This window comes from Bacillus rossius, chromosome 14, assembly GCF_032445375.1.
Source record: "Bacillus rossius redtenbacheri isolate Brsri chromosome 14, Brsri_v3, whole genome shotgun sequence".
Classification (NCBI taxonomy): domain Eukaryota; kingdom Metazoa; phylum Arthropoda; class Insecta; order Phasmatodea; family Bacillidae; genus Bacillus; species Bacillus rossius.
The window spans coordinates 24,604,827-24,627,783 of record NC_086341.1 but is presented as its reverse complement, the minus strand read 5'-3'; the positions used below and the strand labels follow the sequence as shown (position 1 = coordinate 24,627,783).

Here is a 22,957-nt window from a genome sequence, read left to right as displayed (position 1 = left end):
CGAAGAAAACCAATACTAATAAACAATTTCAGAATTTCAGTGAAACATTTTAATGCATATAAACAGTACCAAATATTCAAGTGTGTTATGAATGATTACCATTCTGAATTATTCAGACGGGCCAAACTGAAGTGTGACAGGTTGGCTCCACATGTCACATGTTGAACAAAATAGCACTTAGGTCAATTTCATCAATATTTCACCAATATCACAAAAAAACAAAGATTAACAACACTGAAGTGTCGTTTAGTAACTAATTGTATTTCACCAAATATTTACCATCATTTACAATTAATAACCATTGCTTAAATTTAAGGCTAAGATCCTGAGTTTCTCCCGAGCGCGCAAAGAAAGAACACAACACACGAAGTTCCAAAATTCTCGATAGAGAGCAGTAGCTGTACGGATGAGCTATGGATGGGTGAGGGGGGTGGTAGTGGAGGAGTAGGAGGAAAGAACGCGCTTTTCTTAGAATTCCTTATCGCCCAGCGGGGTGTCATGTTCTTCAACGAGCTGGAAAGGGGGGTGGGGAAGCCAGCCAACTGCCTGTCTCGGAGAGAGGTAAGATTTCCGCTCGGTTTTCTCTGTCAATTCTCCCCAGACTTCTTCGACCGCTCGATCCTCAGCGCGTAAGAGGATAAATATTACTATTTGCAGTACATTTCAGTTCTAAACCCGTAAGTAACCGTATGCAACCCAGCAGAATGATAATAAATACTAATTTTGTGCATACATATGCAAACAAATATAAAGAACACTTCACTTATACAATAAACATATTGTACATTTTACCGCGGCGAGTTGGTGGCAAAACTGTTAGATTTGGTCTCTTCTGCAAATTACGCAAGATCAATTTTTTAGTTATTTATTATAACATATTCAACTAGTTTGACATGCTTATACTAAATAGGCTAATCCTTGAGATGACACAAGAACTCTTGAACACAGCTGACCACTACAATCAGTGAGGTTGGCCAGTAATGCAGTTTTCCTTCCCGTAAAAAAAAAAGTCTTGTTATATACTGTATGAAAAAGGGTTTGCGCTTTTACAGGTTTTCTTGCTTTACACATTTTGCCACAGATATATGATTGAACATCTAATTACGTGACTTTCTGTTGTAAAGTGGTATTTTTTGATATATGATTAAAATTTATAGTTTTCTGTACGACGATATAAAAATGACCTTTTTATACAATCAATTTATATTTGTAGGTGAATATATGTCCACAAAATATTGCAGCTTATTGCACTAATTTTAGTTGTTTGAATGTATTATGCATGTAAGTATGTATAGAAGAGGATAGAGCTGAAGCATTTTTTGGTTTGTTTTTAGCCGACCTGCAGCTTGTGGCTTTCGATGACCCCTTCATTTTTATTTATCATGTATGATGTTTGAAATCTATGTCATTAGTTGCTCAATGACCCTGGCCTTCGTCATAATTTTTTCTTTTAAAATACGAAATTAAAATTTACAAAATATGGTCTCGTGTAGTAAATATTGTCTGTCGCGTCTGACGAAATGGAGTGCGCCTTCATGCTATCCCTACGGGTGACGTCAACCATCACCGGTAGTTCTCCTTGTAGGTATTTATGTACTGCAGGTCGGACAGGCATGAAATAACATATTTTGTAATTAATAGTAATTTTTCTAAAATTAAAATTTAACTCTGAAAGGGTCACAGACCTTTACCACAAACCGCCTTCGCTACCCAGTCAGAAGTGTCTGAATGAACATATGGAGTAGGCTAATCGTCATAGGTAACAAAATAATATTTCAGAGGTAGCTAAATAAAGTGATACGCGAAGAGTAGTAATTCCCCCCTTCCCAAACCGCTAAAAAAAAAAAAAAAAAAAAAAACAATCGACACGTTAACACATGCAAAACACTGCTTCATATCTAGGGAAAAGGCGTGCATAAATTACGACCACTGATGTAATACACGAAAATCACCCAGAGTCTAAAGTGATTTGGAGCGAGGAATTCTAGTACAATAAATATAAGTAATGGACATAGTTTTATAGTAACATATACTCACGTTTCAGAAATTGTAATTGCTGCATGCCAAATTTACATTTTAAAATTGCATAATAAAGAAAAATTGAGAAACAGTAAAAATCAGTAAGCTTAGTATAAAATTAAATGTCTTTGGACAAATGAAAATAAAACAATTGGAGGACAAATTATTTATTAAATAGCAATGTATTAGACAAATTTTGTAGAAAAATAATTACACATTCATTGCAAATTAATGAGAAATATTATAATTTTTCTTAGATATACAAGTATTATTACATGACATTTTCGGCAACTGGTACACATAATTATGCTATGGGCCCTGTAAATTATACATTCTCACTTTTTAATCAAGAATACATACGAGCATAAACGTATGAGACCGATTGCTCTGAACTCACGGTGGCCATTTTTAGTGTCAAAATTCCTCAAAAATGACTCAAAATTCCCGTTTTAGTCCTCAAAATGTCAACGGCTTTAAAATTCCTAAAAGCAGCTTAAATTCCTTAGCGTCAAGCCGTTATAAGCCGTCGAGGTCATGACCTTGACAATTAGGATGACATCACAGCAATTTTGAATTATGTCGTAAATGTTGCAATTATCACTACGCCTACCATTTTGAATATACGTAATTTTTGTGCTAGAAAATCGGGAAAAACTTAAAAATTTATAAAATAATTTAACTAGCAAAATTTAAATAAAAAATATTTTAACACACCGTTGCAAATATCGTTACGGCCACCATATTGGATTCTAGAAATGTTGCATGTTTAGTTATGCCCGCCATATTGGATGTGTATAACGCCATCGTTGCACTTTTCGTTACGCCCGCCATCTTGAATTATAGATATTTGCGATTTTTGTTACGACCGCCATCTTGAAAAACCGTAATTATTGTCCAAAAAATTCATTGTTTTTAAAATTTATAAAAAATAAAAATTTAAATAATATCACTTAGCCATCTTGGATTATGAGATCACTACCATCATCTTGAAAATCCGTATTTATTTTCAGATTTTAATAAGAAAAGATTTAAAATTTATAAAAAAATTAATCAAAATTTAATAAAGTATTATTTAAAAACGCACTTACAAAATGAAGCTCGGAGTCATCGGTTCGAACCCGGTGAATGCAAAAAATAAAAAAAAAAAATGGCGACCGATCCTTCCTCCATGTAAGCCGCCGTCGAATGACTTCCCACCACTGATGCTAAGGTGTGTGTGTGTGTGTGTGTGTGTGTGTGTGTGTGTATATATATATATATATATATATCTCGCCAGCTAGTATGACGTCACGCCCACCATCTTGGATTATGACATCACATTCGTCATCTTGTTTACGTTTGCTAGAGTGCGCTACCGCAATTTAGTTTAATTTTTATACACACGATAATTGCAACAGTTACGAGATAATTCAAAATTGCTGTGATGTCATCCTAATTGTCAAGGTCATGACCTCGACGGCTTATAACGGCTTGACACTAAGGAATTTAAGCTGCTTTTAGGAATTTTAAAGCCGTTGACAGTTTTGATAACTAAAAAGAGAAATTTTCCCTCAAAACGGGAATTTTCCCCTCGAAATATGAATTTTTTTAGGAATTTTGACACCAAATATTGCCGCCGTAACGCCAGAACAATAGGTCATTGACCCCATCCTCAATCTTCAGTCTGAAGCCTGGGCTCGGAGCAACCAAACTATAATAATACTACTAACATGTTTATTTAGGCCGATCCGAATTCAAGTATGTAGTTATGAGCTTGCAACCTTACGTACTTCACTTGACCTTCACGAATCTGGACAGGTTCAATGTTTGGCCTCTTCACACGGTACTATCTAGCCAAAAGGGATGTTTAAATTTTATTTTTGCGCACAATTTTTATTGAGAAATTTTTTTTTAGCCGAAAATAGTCATTAATAACACTTAATTGCTGTCCCGCGAATTTACAGCAGTTAAATTTATTATTTTACCTACGTTTTGTAGTTACCAACGGTAGGCTGTGTGTGTGCATGTATTTGTTTAAACTTCTTTGTAAGAGTGTATAAATAATGTTTTAATTAAATTTATAATAAAAATTGTTTATGTTTTTAAGAGTTCTTAAATTTTTTCAATCAAATATAACCTACAAATTTTTTTCAAAATGGTGACGTGTTTTCAACTGGAAGTAGGCCTACTACGTGAGAAGTACACAGATTTGTTTATTTGCGTACTTGAATATACTTCATTTCCAGTTATGCAGCCCTTGTGATGTAACTTCCAGGGACAAGTACATATAGTATTATATACTTCAGGCGAATACGGACACGGCCTTACAATCTTCAATTTATCTAGAAGAATTAATTAAAATTTAATAGAGTTTAAAATTTATTTTATGAAACACGAAAGGCTATTATAAGTTTAAAACTACTGCAGAAACACTTGCTAAGCAGATTATTTTTGCGGTTCTCTGCATGTGTATTTTTTGGTTGTTTCTGGATCGATAATGAAGTTTTTTTTTCATGTTGTTTTGATATATAAAATGGATACAAAGATAAAAATACAAGGAACAGGATGATTCTTAACTACTCTTCGGTAGTGACTGAGGTGGTTTATTCATTTAAATACTTACTGTTCATTTTTTTTATTTGAATTTGTTTATAACTCTAAAAATTAATGCCGCAATTAATAGAGTGATTATAAAAATGCTGTTCGTATGCAATTGTATTGGCATGAATTTGCTAGCATTTAAATCATTGACATAAAAGTAATATTTTTTTTTATAGTTAGGTAGATTTCGGAGAAAGACTTCCTATTGTAGCAGTTACCACTGTGCGACTTCCGGAAAAATTCTACAAAGTTTTCCTTTACATAGTTCAATGTCCCCAAAATCATCATCTCAAAACATTTTATATATATATATATATATATATATATATATATATATATATATATATATATATATATATATATATATATATATATATATATAACATAAATTTTTATGAATACGATAACTACGCAATTTTGCACAAAGCATTTTTAAATTAATAAAAAAAAAAAAAAGAGAGAAATCTTGGTCAAGTTTGTTAATGGCCCCAATGGGGCAGAAATGGGGAAGGTTTTTTTTTTTTTTTTTAAATAGGTCAATTGCTATAACCTCCGCATCCGTATGATGAGTTATTATATATCTCTATAAATTTATACCAAAAACCTTTTGTCAAAATAACTGCAAGGTTAAATAAAAATGGGTTAGAGGACAAAAAAAATTCTTAACTTCCTTAGCAGGCACGCCATCAAATCAGTTCAAATTGTTTGTAAACTTTAGATGTGTTCTAAAAAAGGTTTATAAAGCGATTTTTGATAAGTCTAAACATTGTTGCAGGGAGTTCAAACGATTAGAATTGAAATACAAACAAAAATTATAACATTCTTGCCACATATAATATAAAATACATTCTTATTTTCTGCAAACTTAATAAATAGTATCTACAACTTTCGTCTGAAATAATACTTTATACAACCAACCAATACTGTAAGGGATTGTAAAAAAACAGTGGCTAAAGAATAGAACATTTCTTAACTACCTTACTAAATTCACTATCAAATATGATACAATTGATCGAAAATCTAAATAGTATCTAAACCTTTCTCTGAAACAAACTTTCATACATTTGAGAATATATATATATATATATTTTTTTAAGGAATTATCTTGGCGTCATCCGCAAAGCTAATGAGATACACATTTTTACTGATTCTTCCACAACATTCACGTACTCTATTCAATAATAGGACAGGACAATGCTTCCTTGGGCACCCCGATATTTGCTGTTTGGATATCAGAATTGACAATGTGGACCTACATCATTCAGGCTGAGCAGAATGGGTACTATATGCTTCATGTCATTAAGATAAAACTGAAATAATTGGTGTGTTTTTAAACTATTCCGAGTTAAAATAATGTTTTTATTCAACATTATATTTTGATTAATCGTGTCAAATCGTTTTAGATGCTTTACAAAAAATTCCTATTGATTCATCATCAATTGCCTTGTATCCAGGGGCGCAACAACTAAATTTCCAAAGGGGGGGCAATATACCTTTTTATAAAGAATCATCGATCCCCCTATTGAAGCGGGTGGTCCGGGGATCCTCCCCCGGGAAAATTTGTATTTCAAGGTGGAAAATGGTGCTATTTAAGCAGTTTTATTATCTAAAAATTGATTACACAGCACTTTCTTTGCCTCCGTTTGCCCCCACTTCAAGGTTTCAGAGGGGGGGGGATACCCTTGCCCCCCCCCCCCCCCCCTTGTTGTTGCGCCCCTGCTTGTATCGGTATCTTATATAAAAAAATCAGCAAAATTTGTTTCAGTGCTTCTGGCTGTTGTAAATTTGATAGTATTTTATCATTTTCATACATATAATTTTAACACATTGTTCAAATATTATTGCGAAACTGGACGTAACTGCTATCAGACGATAATTTTATATATTTGATTTATTACCTTTCTTATGCAGAGAAATAGTTATTGCGATTTGAAGATATTATGGAAAGATTGCAGTAGTAAAAGATGAGTTTATTATAGGAAATAAAGGAAGGTATATACCATTAGAAAACCAACCAACTATAAAAAATTAAATTATAAAAATTAAAAAATACTTTACTACATAAAAATCACAAATTTAAATTGCCAAAATTAGAATAACATTCAAAATATTGCGTGACCTGATACAGAGCGGACCATGGGGCGAAAGAGGACGCGTGTTGCTGTCAAAAGTAAAATAAAGAAAATACATTTATGCGGTTTTGAAACCAAATAATTAAAATGAGTTAGCAAACACTGCACGCTTGTAAGCGCACAACTGCTACGTTGGTATGACACAGTTTTGCTAGTACTTCTTTCAGAAAAGATACCTAGTTTTATTATGTATAATATATTTTGAATGTATATTATATAATAGGTCACGTTTGATTCACGCAATATGACTATTATTATAAAAACAATAAATTTTGCCATGATAGATAATAAAATGTTTACAATTAAAATTCTACAGAGTATCGTTAAATCATATCTGTGAAATATTAGGAAATAAATGTTTCATTGCTCAATATAGTTCGAAGGAAATGGAAGAGTTTTCGTCAATTGGCTTCTTTGTACCTTCAAAATACAATGACTTACTGTCACCGAAACCAGTTTTGAAGTCTAACGTTTAAAATAAATTTTATTCCCGCCACAACTCCTCTGCGATAGTTGGGACATCTAGCGGGAAAACTCTAAACTCATCGTGCCTGGCATCTAGCGGTGTAATACTGAACTAACACATCATTCGTCCATTTCAAGAGCTACACGCGTCCGTTAAATAACAAGTTTTAAACTAAAATTATTTATATTCTGTACGTAATGTTTCAGTTCTGGCCTACAGGAATTGTAAAGGATACTCAATTTGATTTGTATGTAAAATAAAGACCGTGTACAGTTCTTATATATATGAAATACTTAGTTTTAAAAATTTCTTAATTAAAATTTAGTAACAAATAAATTTTTGATAAACATTTTTCTACCACAGTTTCAAAAATCAAAGCTTGATTTTATAATGCTGTAATTGACATTTTTTTTTACTGACAATGCTATTCATGGGATAAATAATTTCCCTCGTGCCTGCAAAACTATGGATCTTGGCCTTAAATGACCTATTTTGGTGGTTTAACTTCTTAACAGTTGTTTAGCACAAACTGAAATGGCCACACAATAGTGTCAGCTGATATTTGAACATGAAAACCAGACACTTAAAAAACCTCAAATTTATAAGAAAGAAAAATTAGTTAAATATGATGGTGAGGATAATAATTTAAATGTGTGTTGTTTGGACTTGTAAATATTGTGTGTAATTTAGTGTATAGTGTTTGAAACATTTGCATTTTGAACTTCCCGTGCTGCTTGCTAGTAGCGCCAAGTTTTTCAAGTTGGCTGCCTGCCAAGGCAATGCAATTGATAAGTAATATATAAAATATAATTCTAGGCTCTGAACTTTGTTACTTAGGTTAATTTGTAAAATATATATATATAGGGGTATGCAAAATTCACATTTGCGATAAAACAATTTTTTACGTGAATTTTGGCATTTTAAAGCGAATAATCGCGAATTTGCAATAAAATCATTATTACGCATATATATATATATATATATATATATATATATATATATATATATATATATATATATATATATATATAACTTAGGTTTCTATGAATATAAATAATTGCAAACAATATTACCAATGTTAAATAAAATATTTTTCATTCTTTATGTACTGTGTTTACAATGTTAACTTGATGACCCAAAAACAAACCAAAAAGAACGGCCACTACTTGTAATTGAATTTCAAACAAACTTTCATAAAGTTAAACTCTACTTAACTACGAGAAGTTAATGAAACACAAGATATGTGTGGTAAAGTGAAAAAGTTTAACAGTTGTTTAAAAAGGTCAGGTAACTTTAAACGATTCTTAGTTAAACAATATTTAACGACAGCATGGTGAAACTGGCCCTTAGGGTGTGAAATCAATCAATTAATTTGTCCTGCAAATAATAAGTATTATAAGCATTTACCTAAGTTTTTGAATGTTTGTTACCTTCATACTAAATTCACATTAAAACATGAAAAAAAAAATAAAAAATATTACGTGAAGAATGATGTTAGTTATTTTATTTTTATATTGTCATTTTCTAAAAAAACATGCATACCTTCACGAGAATGACAAAGCTCTTGATAACACTGCCTGAGCTTCGAAGCCAGGGTGCACCTGTAGGCCTCTATTTCCGTGTGAGGGTGGGGCGTCATCATCGGCGGTCGTTCGTAAAGGATGACGTTGGTCTGTATCTCGAGGTCCCACGGTCCCCTGCGCACAGCACGCCCCGTCACAACAAAACAGAGCACGGGCTGGAAACCATGACCGGTGCGTCGCGGACAGTGCCGATACTCACGCCAAGATGAACTTCTTGAGCACGGGGCTGCCGGCCGCTTCCTCCGAAGCTCTCCTCTTCAGGGGCACCGGCACAGGCGGTCCGTTCACGACAGGCTGAGGGTTGCAGATCCCCAGCGGCGGAGGGTTGCAGATCCCCAGCGGGTCTGTTATTGGGTCAAACTGAAACACAAAACCCTGCATCACACATCCATTGATACAGTCAACCTTCCTACATCACTGATACTTCAAATTCAACTGACGTACAGTACATTCAATTAATTAAAACCATTGGTGTTGACAAATTCCAGGTGGACACATTTGTAATCAAATTTTACATACAAAAAAAAACTATAATTTATAACTATTTTTGGTAACTACAATTAATATGTAGGTGAGATTCAGATAAGTCAATAACATACTACGTATTTCATTATGAATGGCAAATTCCTACTTCTGTATTTTACAATATGTTGATTTCCATGAGAGAAAATAAATAATAAAGGAATTTACGAAGGGGGGGGGGGGGGGGGGGGGGGAAGACAATCTTGAATACAAAGTGGGTAATGTGACCATTATGTCTAAAAAAAATCAGCAAACTCTATGTTTCCAGAGACATGGCTGTCCAGCAAATGGAGTAAAGTTTTTAATTTTATAGCAAGAAGAAATCCCTAAACGTAACACGTATTTCTAATGCTAAATCACAATTGCTAGGAATAACCCAGTTGAATAATCTAATCCCACTGAATCTCTAGTACGTAATGCGAGGAAAAAGATTTTAAAATGTTGACAACTGTAAGGATTACTAACTAGATATTTTTGTATTTTTTTTTCGTACTTATCATTTATCATTCCTTTAAATATATAATATGCACCGATTCAGGAAACTTAATTAGTAAAACAACATTCAAATACCTATTTGAAAGTTTCAACCTCCTATTTATGACCCTTCATGACTGGGGTCCAAGAAAATTATGAACCGACCCATCAATAATAATTGCTGTGTTTACTGATAGCAGTGAAGATCTTGGATTACCTGAGGCTTCAAGACAGGCATTTCCCAGAGAGACTCCCCCGTTAGCTTGTTCCAGAAGTAAGGTCGGTTCTCTCGCTTGCTCCAGAATTTCCTCCAGCCCTGCTGCAACAGCTCTGGAGGCAAATCGTGCTCCATGTACACGGAGGCAGGAACACCCTATACAACAGAGACAAAAAAAAAATACTACACAATTTTGAAAGTATCGTCAATGATAGCAACACAGAGTTAGCGAATAAGTTCATCATTCTTTACAGACCAAAAGGGCTTTTTTTTTTTTTTTTTTTTTTTTAATTTTCATCCTCCTGATCTAAAATTGGATCACTAGTCAACGCACACACATGTACTTGTATAAAAAGAAGCAAAATGAGATGATTAAAAGGCACATTATTACATGTAATATAAATAAAGCAGTGGTGGAGCCAGCTTATAATTGGAAGAGGGGGAGGAGGAAGAAAGAGCGGAGGGTTTAGGGTGCTTGTGGAATTCCTCACGAGTAAACTGGAAGCAGGAAATTGTGAAATAATAAATACGCAGCTATCATAACAAATATCTGAATGCATTGAAGAATCATTACCAAAACTATGGTTTTTATGAGATTTATCAGAGTACCTACTAAATATTAAAAAATAATTACAATATGTTCAGTTAGTACTAAAAAAAAATTACATTGATAAATTTTTTTTTTAACCGAAATCAAATGTCACGTGCTTGCTGGAGTAGACAAATTTTTGCTAACTCTATAGTTATTTATAGGTTAAGAAAGGATGAACGTGATTGCTCCCACAACCCCTGTCACAGGACACCACTAGTATCAGGCATGTATCAGCACTAAAATATAATAGTGCAAGATATTCCTCTATTTCGTGGATATGAAAGAAACATTGGTCATTAAACATGAGGCATATCAGTCCATTGCTTTTAACATATTAAAACATTATTAATATTTATGTTTGCAGTTCATAATAAAAAAAATACAGGTGTTTTAGAGATTTTGGCATACAAGGTAGTTGTGCCCAGTCAGGGGTGTATATGTGTTTGTGAGGCTCGATGATAGGTGCGAAGCTCGCTAGACTTTTTAAATTAAACACTTTTTAAGGATATTAAGGAGGCGTATGGACCCTGGGGTGTACTAGTGGGGGAAACTGGGAGTAGGGCGATAAAATCCACTAGCTCACTGCGACAACTGCCACATTTCCCATTTGTGACGGATTCGGTATGAATTCCACGGGGAACTGAATACGGATCGCCTTACCATGGAGCAAAAGATCTAACCACTCGAATTCAGTAGCCTCTGGAGCAGTCCGCCTATGTAAATGGCGATGACATACACGCCTCTGCTAAATAAATTATTATTTTTCACCAAGTTTCATGTGTTTGATTTATTTCCAGTACAGTCAAAGCCTTGGGTATCTATTAATTAAGAAAAAAAAAAGAAAAAAAATTAAATGTACAAACCACTCATGCAGTTTGTTCGCAAACAATGTGTGTGGATGTGCTTATTTCTTTGACAACAGATGTGATGGAAGGATACAGTTGTGCACTATCATAACTACTACATAACTATCAAAATTTAGTGAAGTTACATGACAGAAACTTTATTAACACTATGTTTGGCTGAATATGACCAAAAGACATTGAGTTTTTATTTTGTTTTTTATTTGCTGAATGCTCCAGTGTGTCAAACTTGACTCTCTTAAACAGGAAATGTACAGTTTAAGTAACAACTAAAACGAGAGTTCCATGTTTTAGGATACCATTTTCCAATATGTACAAGAAATGATTTGCGAAAATTAGTCACTTAATATTAAGAGAGGAGGAGAACAGAAAGGGGAAAAAATGTGATGGTCGTGAGGACAGTAGGGGAATGGAATAGGCTGGAGGAGGAGTGTGTGGCGGCTGGGAGTGTGGACCATTTCAGAAGGAGAGTGAGGGGGAAGTAGGGAGAATGCTTGCCACCGGGCACTTTGTACCCAATTGCAGCTATATTAAAATAAATAAGTACACAAAACATGTTAATACAGTGAGGTTATTATGTATAAATACATAAATACAGTGGCGGACAGTGTTAATAGAACACAAGCAAACATAAAATAAAGTACAACATTATCTAAAAATACACACATGAGCTGAGACAGATGAAATTACAAAATTATTGTGCAGAGAATTCACAAAAAATTATTATAATATAAATAATGGAAAGAATGTTAAAAAACTTTATGCCAAGTGTAACTGCATTTGTTTAAGTATTTCAATCACTTTTATTGCACAATATGTGTGTAAAACAACATAGAAGTGAACCTAAATATATGTGTTAACTATGTCAATGTCATAAAATATCATAACTAAAGTACATGATAAAATAAAAATCAAGTACAATAACTTACGTGTGGAGTCTGCGGCATCTGAGGAGATGGTAAAGGATGAGCCAGTGAAGAGTCCAGTGCCACCGGTGGGGTGATCTTAATAGGTGTCGGGACCAACACTGGCACAGTCTCATGGTGCTGATGTTGAATGGGTGTACCCTGTACTATACTGTCCCAAGTTGAAGAGCTTGCAAGGTCTTGTTTCCCGCTGACTTCATTCATCTTGTAGTTGCCTCGTCACGAGTACGGAACAATTATGCAGGCACTGAAATAATAGACAGCAAGATTTTAATTTTAACACTACAATTAATAATGTATTGTTCCCATATAGTGTACAGGCATTTCTAATAATAATTTTCAATTTATTCATGATACTTTTGAGGTATCACTTGCATACTATATCAAGAAATATTTAGGTAAATATCAAACAAAAATATATACTCGTCAAAATAAACAAACGCTGTAAAAATATAAACATTGATAGTGTCACATTTCGGTTTGTAAACAAAACTTCCAGAAGCAATGCAATAAAAAGGTCTACAGGCTCCTTTGTGGATGAAAATAACGCAACATTTTATCACAAAAGAATCACTAATACTTACTTCACGTGATTTTTACGAAATAATGCCTTTAATGAGTAGAAATCAACGTTTCAGTCATAATTTTCAGAGCCACACACACAAACGCCTTCCTCTACAGACGCCATTTGCTCTCAGCTGAAGCATGTCATGTGACGTAAGAGTGTTTGTGTCATCCAGCACTCTCATTGGTCGAAGAAATATACATAATTTTTTACAGCGCTTGTATTTACACTTACTACCAATACACTTAAAGAAAAATTTAAAAAAATTTGCTTCAATGGTTTTCCAAATATTATTGTATATTTAATTTCTAATAAAAGGTTTTACTGCAGGCTATTTAATATAATGATATTAATATTTTTAAAATGAAACTATATTTTTTCTTCAACTTTCGAAGACTCTTTATAATATAATTTCAGATTCACTGGATTTTTGTAAGCTTTCAAGTTGGAATAATTGTCATCATTGTCATTCCTTGTTCCTGTCTTCTTGTCTTCTGGTAATTTTGTGTCAAAGGTTCTCTACAGCATTTGTGGATATTTCGGTACAGACCAAATATCATTTTATCAAGTGTTACAAAAGTTCAGGAAAGGAAAATTGTGGTGTTGTCTAGAATATTTGTGATACTGTGCGATAATCCGTTATGTCGGTCGCTTTCGTACAGAGAGGTAGGCCACCTCCAAATCCTGCACAGATTCAAAAAGTAAGTAGTTTTTGATTTATTTAACCCAGTCTTCAGTTGAAGATTCTGTGTCCACATAGGGATGCATAAATTCATTTGCAAGTTGCATGTAGTATTGGAAACTCCTGGTGTAGTCAGATTATGTTTGAATACTTAAAAACAGATTATGACTTTCTTCTGAAGCTTGCAATCGTTCGCCGGTTTCAGATCATCGGAAGCCATAATGAGCGGCTTAGAAATGTAAGAACCACGGAAACACTAACTAGGCCGAGACTGTTTGTGTATATAATGTTAAAGGATTGACAGCGTGTGTTAAGTTTTCAAAAATGTTAGATAACTGGTAATTATTTTTAATAGGTTCTATTTGGTCATATTTGCAATGACAGCATACATGGTTTGATTTAAATGGCAAAACGTTTTTAAATAAAATATTACACACTAAGTTATATTGATAAAAAAAATCTTAAATGTGAACTGTAAAATGAGATTTAATGTTATTGGGGCTGAATTAAAAATTGAAACCATTCTGCCTTTCCATACCTACCTACTGTAGGTAATAGCTATAAGCAAATATGAGCATTATTTATGCTCTAGTACAAATATAAAATTTTATGGTATCATTACACAATTAGTTGACAGCTAAATAAATTGTCCATAGTGGTTGTAAATGATACACGATCATACAACCTGTAGGCTGGTTTGAGAGATTGTATCTTGCATATTTTGTGGTAATTATCCTGGAGATGTGACAAGCGTGGTAATATGGGGGGTTTTGGTCTGGAGAACTATAAAAACACTTGTTCTCAGATATTGCATTTTTTTTAATATTATGTTTTATTGGTATAATAAACTTCACTATAATCTCCCCCCCCCCTCCCCCTCCTTTTGGGATGTTGAAATTTCATTATCAAAGAAACTATTTCTGTACATAATATAAATTACATTGGTATCATGAGAATCATAACAACAGCCCTATTTATTAGAAAACATTGTGATTCTGAAGAATAAAAGTTGCGGGAGACTTGACTTAAACAGAATTAAGCCTGGTATCGCAGAATATACTAGAACGGGTGGAACTATAGTCTACTTCTCAATACCTATAAAATATTTCATTACCTAATGATCAATGTTTGCAGATTTTATAAATTATTCTTGTGTCATGAAATATAACATCATGCCCTATTTATGAGAAAACTTCATGATGCTAAAAATTAAAATGTGTGGGAACTGTGAACAATATAGAATTATAAACGGTATAGCAAAATACAAGAGACCGGCTGGAACTTTAGTCTATTTCACGATACTGCAATCATTTTTTTATATTAATTACTTTCAATAATTTATTTACTGTTATCAGGGTTGGGACTTGACGTGTAAAAAATGGTTTTCTACACCACATAGGTATAAAATACACGTAAAAACACGTAATAAATGTAAAAAAATTAAAATACGTAAAAAAACCTTTGTTGCCATTTTATATTTTTAATAATATTATTAAATGTGGCCTGGAGCCTGTTAATGTAGAATATAAGTCTTTCCACACAAGTGGTGGCCAAAGCTTGACGTCAGCATGCAATTTATATGATTGTGGAAGGCAAGAGGCGAGTATGGATGTCACACTCACATATCACCAGAGTTCCCAACCATATCATATTACAGTGACAGTGAGACACACTTCCTCTTCTAGACCAAATTTGGCTAACAAGAAACAGATTCAGTGATGTAGCAGATGTTATGTTAGCAAGACAAGTCCTTCTGTGGTGAGAATCTGAGATTTCTTATATAACTTCTAATAATGAATCGTGGTGGCAGACCACTTCATAACATATATGGAGAACTTAGTTTTGTTCATATAAAAGTCTAAAATAAAAATTGTGCTAAATGCTGCTTCTGTGAAGTGATAGTAAAAAACACTGCACAGGAGCATCTCAAAGCTCATAGAAGAATCTGTTGTAGAAAAAATCCACAAGAGCCAACACTCGCAGAATGTTTCCAGCCCCCGCTCTACACTGAGATGTCAGTCGAAGATGAAGAGATGGTGGACAATCCTTTGCAGCAGGAGGACCTACAAACCAGCTGTTGTGGCAGTTCAACATCACATACTGACTAGGATAAGGAGTCTACTGGTTCTGCTAGCCAACCTACAAAACGCTCCCTCAGCTCTACATCTGGAGATACAATAACAAGTTATATTAACACTATGAATGCTTCAAAAAAAAAAAGAAATTAACTTAGCTGTTGCTAAATTTGTTTTTGGTTGCAACATTCCATTTAGTGTTGTGGATAGTATGCATTTTAAGGACATGCTGCAGAAATTGTGCCCTGCCTACCAATCCCCTGGACGAAAAGTAATTTCTAACAGACTACTTGATGACGTGTACAAGGAAGAATCTAAACATTCACATGTTGAGCCTGACTCTGTTTTACTCATTGATGGGTAAAAAATGAATCCAATAATACTAAAAATGTTGTTACAATGCTACACAATGTCAATGCAAGTACTGGAAACCAAAAAGTTTGTTTTTGGAGGCTTTTGATCTTTCAGGTGAGTCAGAGACAGGAAACAAACTATGTGAAATTGTAGAAGAGGCATCTGAAAAAGCTAAAAGACACTGTATAACACATATATATTGTACTGTGTCTGATAATGCCAGCAATATGCTTAAAATGAGAAAATGCCATCAATTATGGCATTCTGCCTGTAACTCTCACACTGCAAATCTGTTGGCTAAGGACCTTCTACCAAAAAACGTGTCTTCAAAGGTAAATTACGTTCTGAAAACATTCAAACATCCAGATCAGCAGTGCCAACTTTTGTCTTTTAGTGGTTCTAGAGTTTGTCCTGCAGTGGACACTCGCTGGTGCTCTCAACGAGATGCTTGTGCTTCTCTGAAAAGCAACATTACAGCAATGCGTAAAGTGGCAGCTAGCGATGTATTAGCCAAAATTTCACCACAAGTGAAATGTCTTTTATTTGATGAATATTTTTTTCCACAAATAAATGATACAATTGCGTTCTTAGATCCTGTAAGCCAGCTCATTAATTCTTGTCAAAAGACAGCAGTGTTGCTGATGCAGTAGAAATGTCACTACAGTTACCTGATGGTCATAATGACAAACATCATAATCTTGAGAAGCAGAGAAAACAATCTCTAAATATATACAGCATGTCAGCAAATGTACTTCACCCACAATATCAAGGTCATAATCTCAATGAAGAACACCACAACCAAGTGGAAGGCTTCATATTGAAAACTTTGGATGCAGAAGGTCTCTCAAGTTTTCAACAGTATCGGGAAAAGGCTGGAATATTTGGTGACCTTATCAACAAAGGCATTTAATCTCCAAAAACATTTTGGTTTTTTGCAAAGAGGCACCATAAGCAACTAGCAGATTTGGCTAACAAATTACTAAACATTCCAGCATCATCTGCGCAATTGGAGAGAGTTTTTTCCAACTGGTCGTTTGTCCATAATGCCAACAGGAATCGCCTTTCATTTGAGAAATCAAAAAAACTAGTGCAGGTTTATTACTCTCTTAAAATGAAAGGTCAGGCGTGTGATGATTATTGACTACCCTTAGTCAATGTAGTGAAGTGGTCGCTTCATTAATTTATAATTAGTGAATGTTGGAATTTTAAACATATTGTTATTACCATAAAAGAAGCTATTTTGAATTCAAGCAACTTATTACTTATCATTATTATGTTGTGTTTACAAAAGTTAAAATAGTTTACCATCAGAAGTTATTCAGAAAACAACTGTTATTTCCTGCATAGAGTGAGGTTTAGTGAGAAATTCCATATTATCATATCAAGGAAAGAGATTTAGCATAGCATAACACTGATCAAAAAGTAAAAGTTAAAGGTGGAAAAAAACACCTTTTCATAAACACATTTAAAACTGATTAACATAATTTAAACAATCATGTAATATGTGTAGATAGTGAAATATATGTCTGAAGAGTACCTACAGTACATGTATGACTAAGTTGTGTTTGTATATGAATGACTGAATTCAATTTGCACTAAATGTGTTGTTTAGTATGTAAAACCTTAACAGAAATAATAACTGAAGTACCTAATGTTTTTTTTTTGTCTCAAACCAATAATTTTAATGTTAGTTAATTACACCATGAAGAAAATTGTTTTTTTTACCTTACGTATTTTACATGTAAATTATGTGTAAAATACTTACAGGTAATTTACTCACCCAACCCTGACTTATTGAAAAATACAATAGACCGGGTGGGAATGTAGTTGTACTTCATGATACAGAGAATATTTTTTCTATTAATCATTACTACCAACAAATAATTTACCAGTATCGCAAAATACAGTAGACCGGTCGGGACTATAGTGTTCTTCACAATACCCCGAATGTATTTTCTATAAATTCTTACTTTCAGTATATTAATTATCGGGCGGGACTGTAGTCTACTTCACGATACCATGATTTTTTTTCTCTATGAAACTCTTACTTTCAAACTATTCTTCCCTGTTTTAGCATATAAAATAGACCAGGTGACACTGCATTCTAATTCTTTATAACAAAGAATTTTTTTTTAAATTATTTCTTTCAACAATTTTATTACTAGTATTGCATAATAGACTATACTGTATGGGACTGTGTTACTTAATGATACCCATGAAATGTTACCTCAAAACATCTTATTTGTATTTAATAAAATAAATACCGGTATCGCAAATTACACTCCAATCTGCTTCATGATACCGTGATTTTTTTTTTAATATTATTACTTTCCCAGGCGGTATATTGTATACTTGTAAATTATTTATTGATAGTAATAATTACTAGAAAAATATTTGCGGTATCTTGAACTACACTACAGTCCTGCATGGTCGATTCTATTGTAATTTGTGATACCTGTAAATAATTTATTGAACTTAATAAATAATAGGAAAAAAATGATTGCGGTATTGTGAAGTAGAGTGCAGTCCTGCCTGTTCTAGTGTATTTTGCAATACCGGTTTTAGTTCTTATAAATCACATCTCCTGCAACCTTTTTTATTTTTCAGAATCGTGAAGTTCTCTAATAAATAGGGCATGTTGCAAATAATTCACGATACCAATGTAATTTGTCATGTAAAGAAATAGTTTCTTTGATAATGAAATTTCGGTATCACAAAATAGACTAGTGCTGGGTGGGGAGGGGGGGAATTATAGTGTAGTTTACGATACCGATAAAACATAATATTCAAAAAATGCAATACGTGAAAAATAGTGTGTTTATAGTTTCCTGCCCAAATCCCCCATATTCCTGTGCTTTTCCCGTTACAATGTAGGGGTGATAATGACGTAAGTGACGTCATCTTGGTGGTTTCATTGGTATTGTTTTAGAATCATAAAATGCACTAGTCCCAATACTTGCTTGCACTGTAATAAACTAAGTTCTTCACTTAACCTGTCACATTACTCTTTTATTCAAACTTATGCCAACAGGATCAATAGCACAAGATTTTTGACACGTCAAATTAAAACAGTAAGCATCATTTACAAAATATTTTCTAGGTGTCTATTCATTTTACTAACTTCACTTACTCTTACCTATATTTATTCCACACATCGCTTCCTCCACACTTCAGTTTTGCAAGTTGAAAACCAAGTCAAAAATGCTTATTGCTAAATGAAAGAAACCACTTACACAACATTCTTACTACATCAACTTTCATGACAACATGCTTAACCCATGCGTTTTCCCGCCATGTAATAAACGTCTGTAATACCCGAGATCATTTTGTAAACATGACCTGATAAAAAACCTAATTAAAGTTAGTATCCGAGTGTGTGTGTTTTTCTTTCTGTAAAATAGCATTACAATATTATTTCAATTAGTACTTGACAGTTTTAATGATTGGTTAGGTTACATGCATTGAAAATACTCTAAATTGATATTAATGGTTTGTTAGGTTAAATGAGCTAGAGCTTCATTATTTAAGTATTACATATTTATGATGTATTAAATGAAAATGAAAATGGACATGTTTCCTGCCTAAGGCAGGGTCTACATGGATGGAATGGGGCTGACACTCACAGAAGCTGGCTACCTTCTCGAGGGACAGACCTATTGTTTTGGCCAGCCTGAAGAATGCTGAGGTGAAATGAGATGTGGTAGGGAGGGAGCAGTGACGGAATGAATTGGTGGGGTAAAATGGAGGATCCCATGAAAACCCACAGGTCTCTGCAACATTCGCCACGTTTTGCACTTGCAAAAATCCTGGCTCGACCCTGCCGGGAATCAAACCCCGATCGCCTTGGTGGGAGATGAAGGTTCTTAACACTAGACACTGTGCCCTTTATTCATGATGTATCAATTATTCTAACTATTCTAACTCAATCAAGAAACCTTTCTTTTTTGCTAGAATCAGCAAAAAATTCAAAAACATAACCTCCGAAACATAGTCATGTAATCAAAAAGTTACCAGTAGTACAAAATACGAAGAATTAATGAATAACTTACCTTCAAGACGACTTATAACCACTCACTACATTCATATTTCAAACGACATGCGAACATCATGTTCTAAGGATTTATTTAAAAGATTTTCGTGGGCATATGTCATTGGTGGTTTTATGTGCATGTCATAGAGAAACCACAAGAATGAACATGAAATATGAATACAGAAACACACAGAAAATCAACTGAAATCAGCCGATGTCAAATGTTTAACACACAGTTAGCACAGAGAGAATTCCTTCGAAGGAATTAGACAGGAAAAATATCACAGCACAAACAAACAGTGGGCTGACAACGACGAGACAGTTGTAACAAGAACAGAAAATACAGGCAAAAATTGATCTTGGACAGCAAAACGACGTACAGGCAAACTCAGCAATGAAACTAAACAAATATTCTGGACAACACAATGATGATGGCACAGATAAACGCAGTGCGCTTCCTGATACAAATAGTTTGACAAACAGGGTTAAAGCCAATAAATACGCTTAGTTTGTATGATCGTGCAAATGTGATATTTTCTGCATGAGCGATACACAGTTCACATATAGTACTGAGTTTGAACTTCAATGAAAATTTGTACCACAGCTTTCAAAGGTCAGTTATGCCAATAGAAAAATACTTTACAATACTAATTTCAACACTATAATTATTCAGGAGAACATGGGTACGAATATCATTTTTAGCCTTCTATGATTTCCAAAATCATTCAAGCCAACTACTCGGATGGTTCCTCTCAACAGAAGATGGTCAATTCCTTCCCTTATTTCCCCAATTCATAATGTATTTATCCATCTTTAATGACCTCTTTGACAAAGAGACATCATACCAATTACCTATGTCTACTTATATACATACTGCATTATGAATTTTGTAGGCGAAACATTTTACTTAACTATCTATTTCGCTTGCTTTTAATATACCTGCTCAGAACCCAACCAAGACAGTTAAATACTGTTATATGAAATTATAAGAAACTAGACAGAAAGAGACTAAATGACAGGACACACTACTTCTGCCTGCAATTTGTAAACAAGCCCCAAGTAATCTTAGAAGTTTCATGCATTTGGTATGCATCTTGTTGGAAAACGTTCTCAGTGAAATCTTTTTGCTTCCTTTGCATATCTGTACATATCCATCTTGTTAGAGATACATTGTACAAATTAAGGTCGTTGCTGTGAAGTGTGTGGTTCTATCGTTTGCTGGAAAGTGCCCTCTAGCACTTAACCGGTTGAGTTCTGAGCATACGTTTAATGGTGATTTGTGCTTGTCTAGTTGTTCTAACTCACCCAAATATATAGGTACCACAAATTTGTAATCTTCTGTATACAAACTGAAATGCAACTAATTTACAGTCCAAATGGTAGTGCTACTGCTTGTACGTAGTAGTTATTTTGACTTCTGGATGCTAATAAATAAACTGAAATTAAAATATGGTGGGGTTTGAAGCAGAGATTTGCCTGAAGCAAATACAGTGAGCAATTTCCCTCATGGTAAGAAGCACAGGCAGAAGCGTAATTTGTCATTTAAAACCTGCGTAAGCAATCGTACGTTATCAATAGGTCTTCGCTGACATTAACTTTTTACATCAACTTGATATTAAACTTTATAACCTCAAGGTTTACTTAGGATTCTCTGCTGAGCAGCATGTATCACATTTAGTACACTTCTCACATTGCTGTGTGCATTTACTAGCGTAGCCCTGAGGTTTGTAAACTGTGCAGGAGCTCAGAAACAAATTGGACATTGAACACAAGAAAATAATTTTTTCTATATATAATTCAGTTTCCAGCACCTCATTAGTCCAAATTAGAATCATAAAACTGCAAAGAAATTAATTTCCTAGTTTAAAGTAATGTTTTTAATCTTGTAAGTTTAACATTCTGGGTCAAACTATTTTCTCTGTGCAAAAAGTGGGTAGTGTTGAAGTGAATTCTATGAACGTCTTATCTTTTGTAGGGGGGTCATGACAGAATCTTGGCAACATGAAAATAGGATACTTTGAAACGCGCACTACAGTCAAGCTATCCTTTTGGGACTAATAATAATTACATCATCATAAAGCCCAACGGGAAATGCTGCCACCAACGCTCCCCCTGAGTCACCCCAGTGTACCGTAACCGCGCGGCAGCGAACACTAAAATGCTAGCATTCAGTCGCAAGCAAGCTAGTAACGAAAATACTTGGTTGATTTGCTCCAAGCAACTTTTATTCTTTACATTTGAGTGTAAATTACATTTGTTATAAAATATATATTTTAATATTTTGTGCACAATATTTTTTTTATGCAAGCCGCAAGGAATAATGCGCAAACCATAAGTGAAGAAATCGATGAAGCTACAAGTGACAACCCATTTGTAACGGGTCACCTAGACTTTCCAATGCAGAAAGATGTTGACTTATCGATTAAGAAAGAAATAAGCCCAGATTAATTAATTAATTAATTATTGACGGAATCAGCCCTGGCGGCCCAAAGTTGTTTGGGGCGCATGACTAAGTACACACCTCGAGCGCTGCAGCCGTCTACATCAACCCAACCCAACGATAACACACAGATTATAAAATCAATGAATGTGTTCAACCCTGAGGATTCATAAAATCACATCATCTCACTTTGGAATTTGAATCAAATTCACAAAAAAAACATAGGATGTCTTGTCTACAGCGATGTCATTAGGGGTGGACAAGAGCAATGTGGAATGTTCTGCAGGGAAATCCAGGAAGAAGTGGCCATGTCTTATTGTAAAGAACCAAACCATCCCAACATTGGCCAAGAGAAGTCTTAATGCCTGGACCAAGTTTTGAACCCTTGTCCTTTTTCTTGTAAATTCAATGTTTAAGATTTTGTCAACTTGCCAGGT

The 22,957-nt window shown here is 34.1% G+C and overlaps 2 protein-coding genes across 3 annotated transcripts in view; one reads left to right on the top strand and one right to left on the bottom strand.

The window, feature by feature from the left end:
- LOC134538719 (mRNA (2'-O-methyladenosine-N(6)-)-methyltransferase) overlaps positions 1-13,074 on the bottom strand; it is a 34,484-nt gene extending 21,410 nt beyond the window's left edge. For both annotated transcript variants that reach the window (XM_063380167.1, XM_063380168.1), the window contains exons 1-5: positions 12,959-13,074; positions 12,378-12,621; positions 9,994-10,149; positions 8,980-9,140; positions 8,740-8,894 (exon numbers count right to left, since the gene is read on the bottom strand). In XM_063380167.1, coding sequence (XP_063236237.1) covers positions 8,740-8,894; positions 8,980-9,140; positions 9,994-10,149; positions 12,378-12,578 — 673 coding nt within the window. In that variant the 5' untranslated portion in view covers positions 12,579-12,621; positions 12,959-13,074. The remainder of the gene's footprint in view (positions 1-8,739; positions 8,895-8,979; positions 9,141-9,993; positions 10,150-12,377; positions 12,622-12,958) is intronic.
- Positions 13,075-13,417: 343 nt separating this feature from the next.
- The window catches only part of LOC134538716 (basic salivary proline-rich protein 1), a 29,206-nt gene continuing 19,666 nt past the window's right edge, over positions 13,418-22,957 (top strand). Inside the window, exon 1 of the mRNA XM_063380156.1 lies at positions 13,418-13,640. Coding sequence (XP_063236226.1) covers positions 13,581-13,640 — 60 coding nt within the window. The 5' untranslated portion in view covers positions 13,418-13,580. The remainder of the gene's footprint in view (positions 13,641-22,957) is intronic.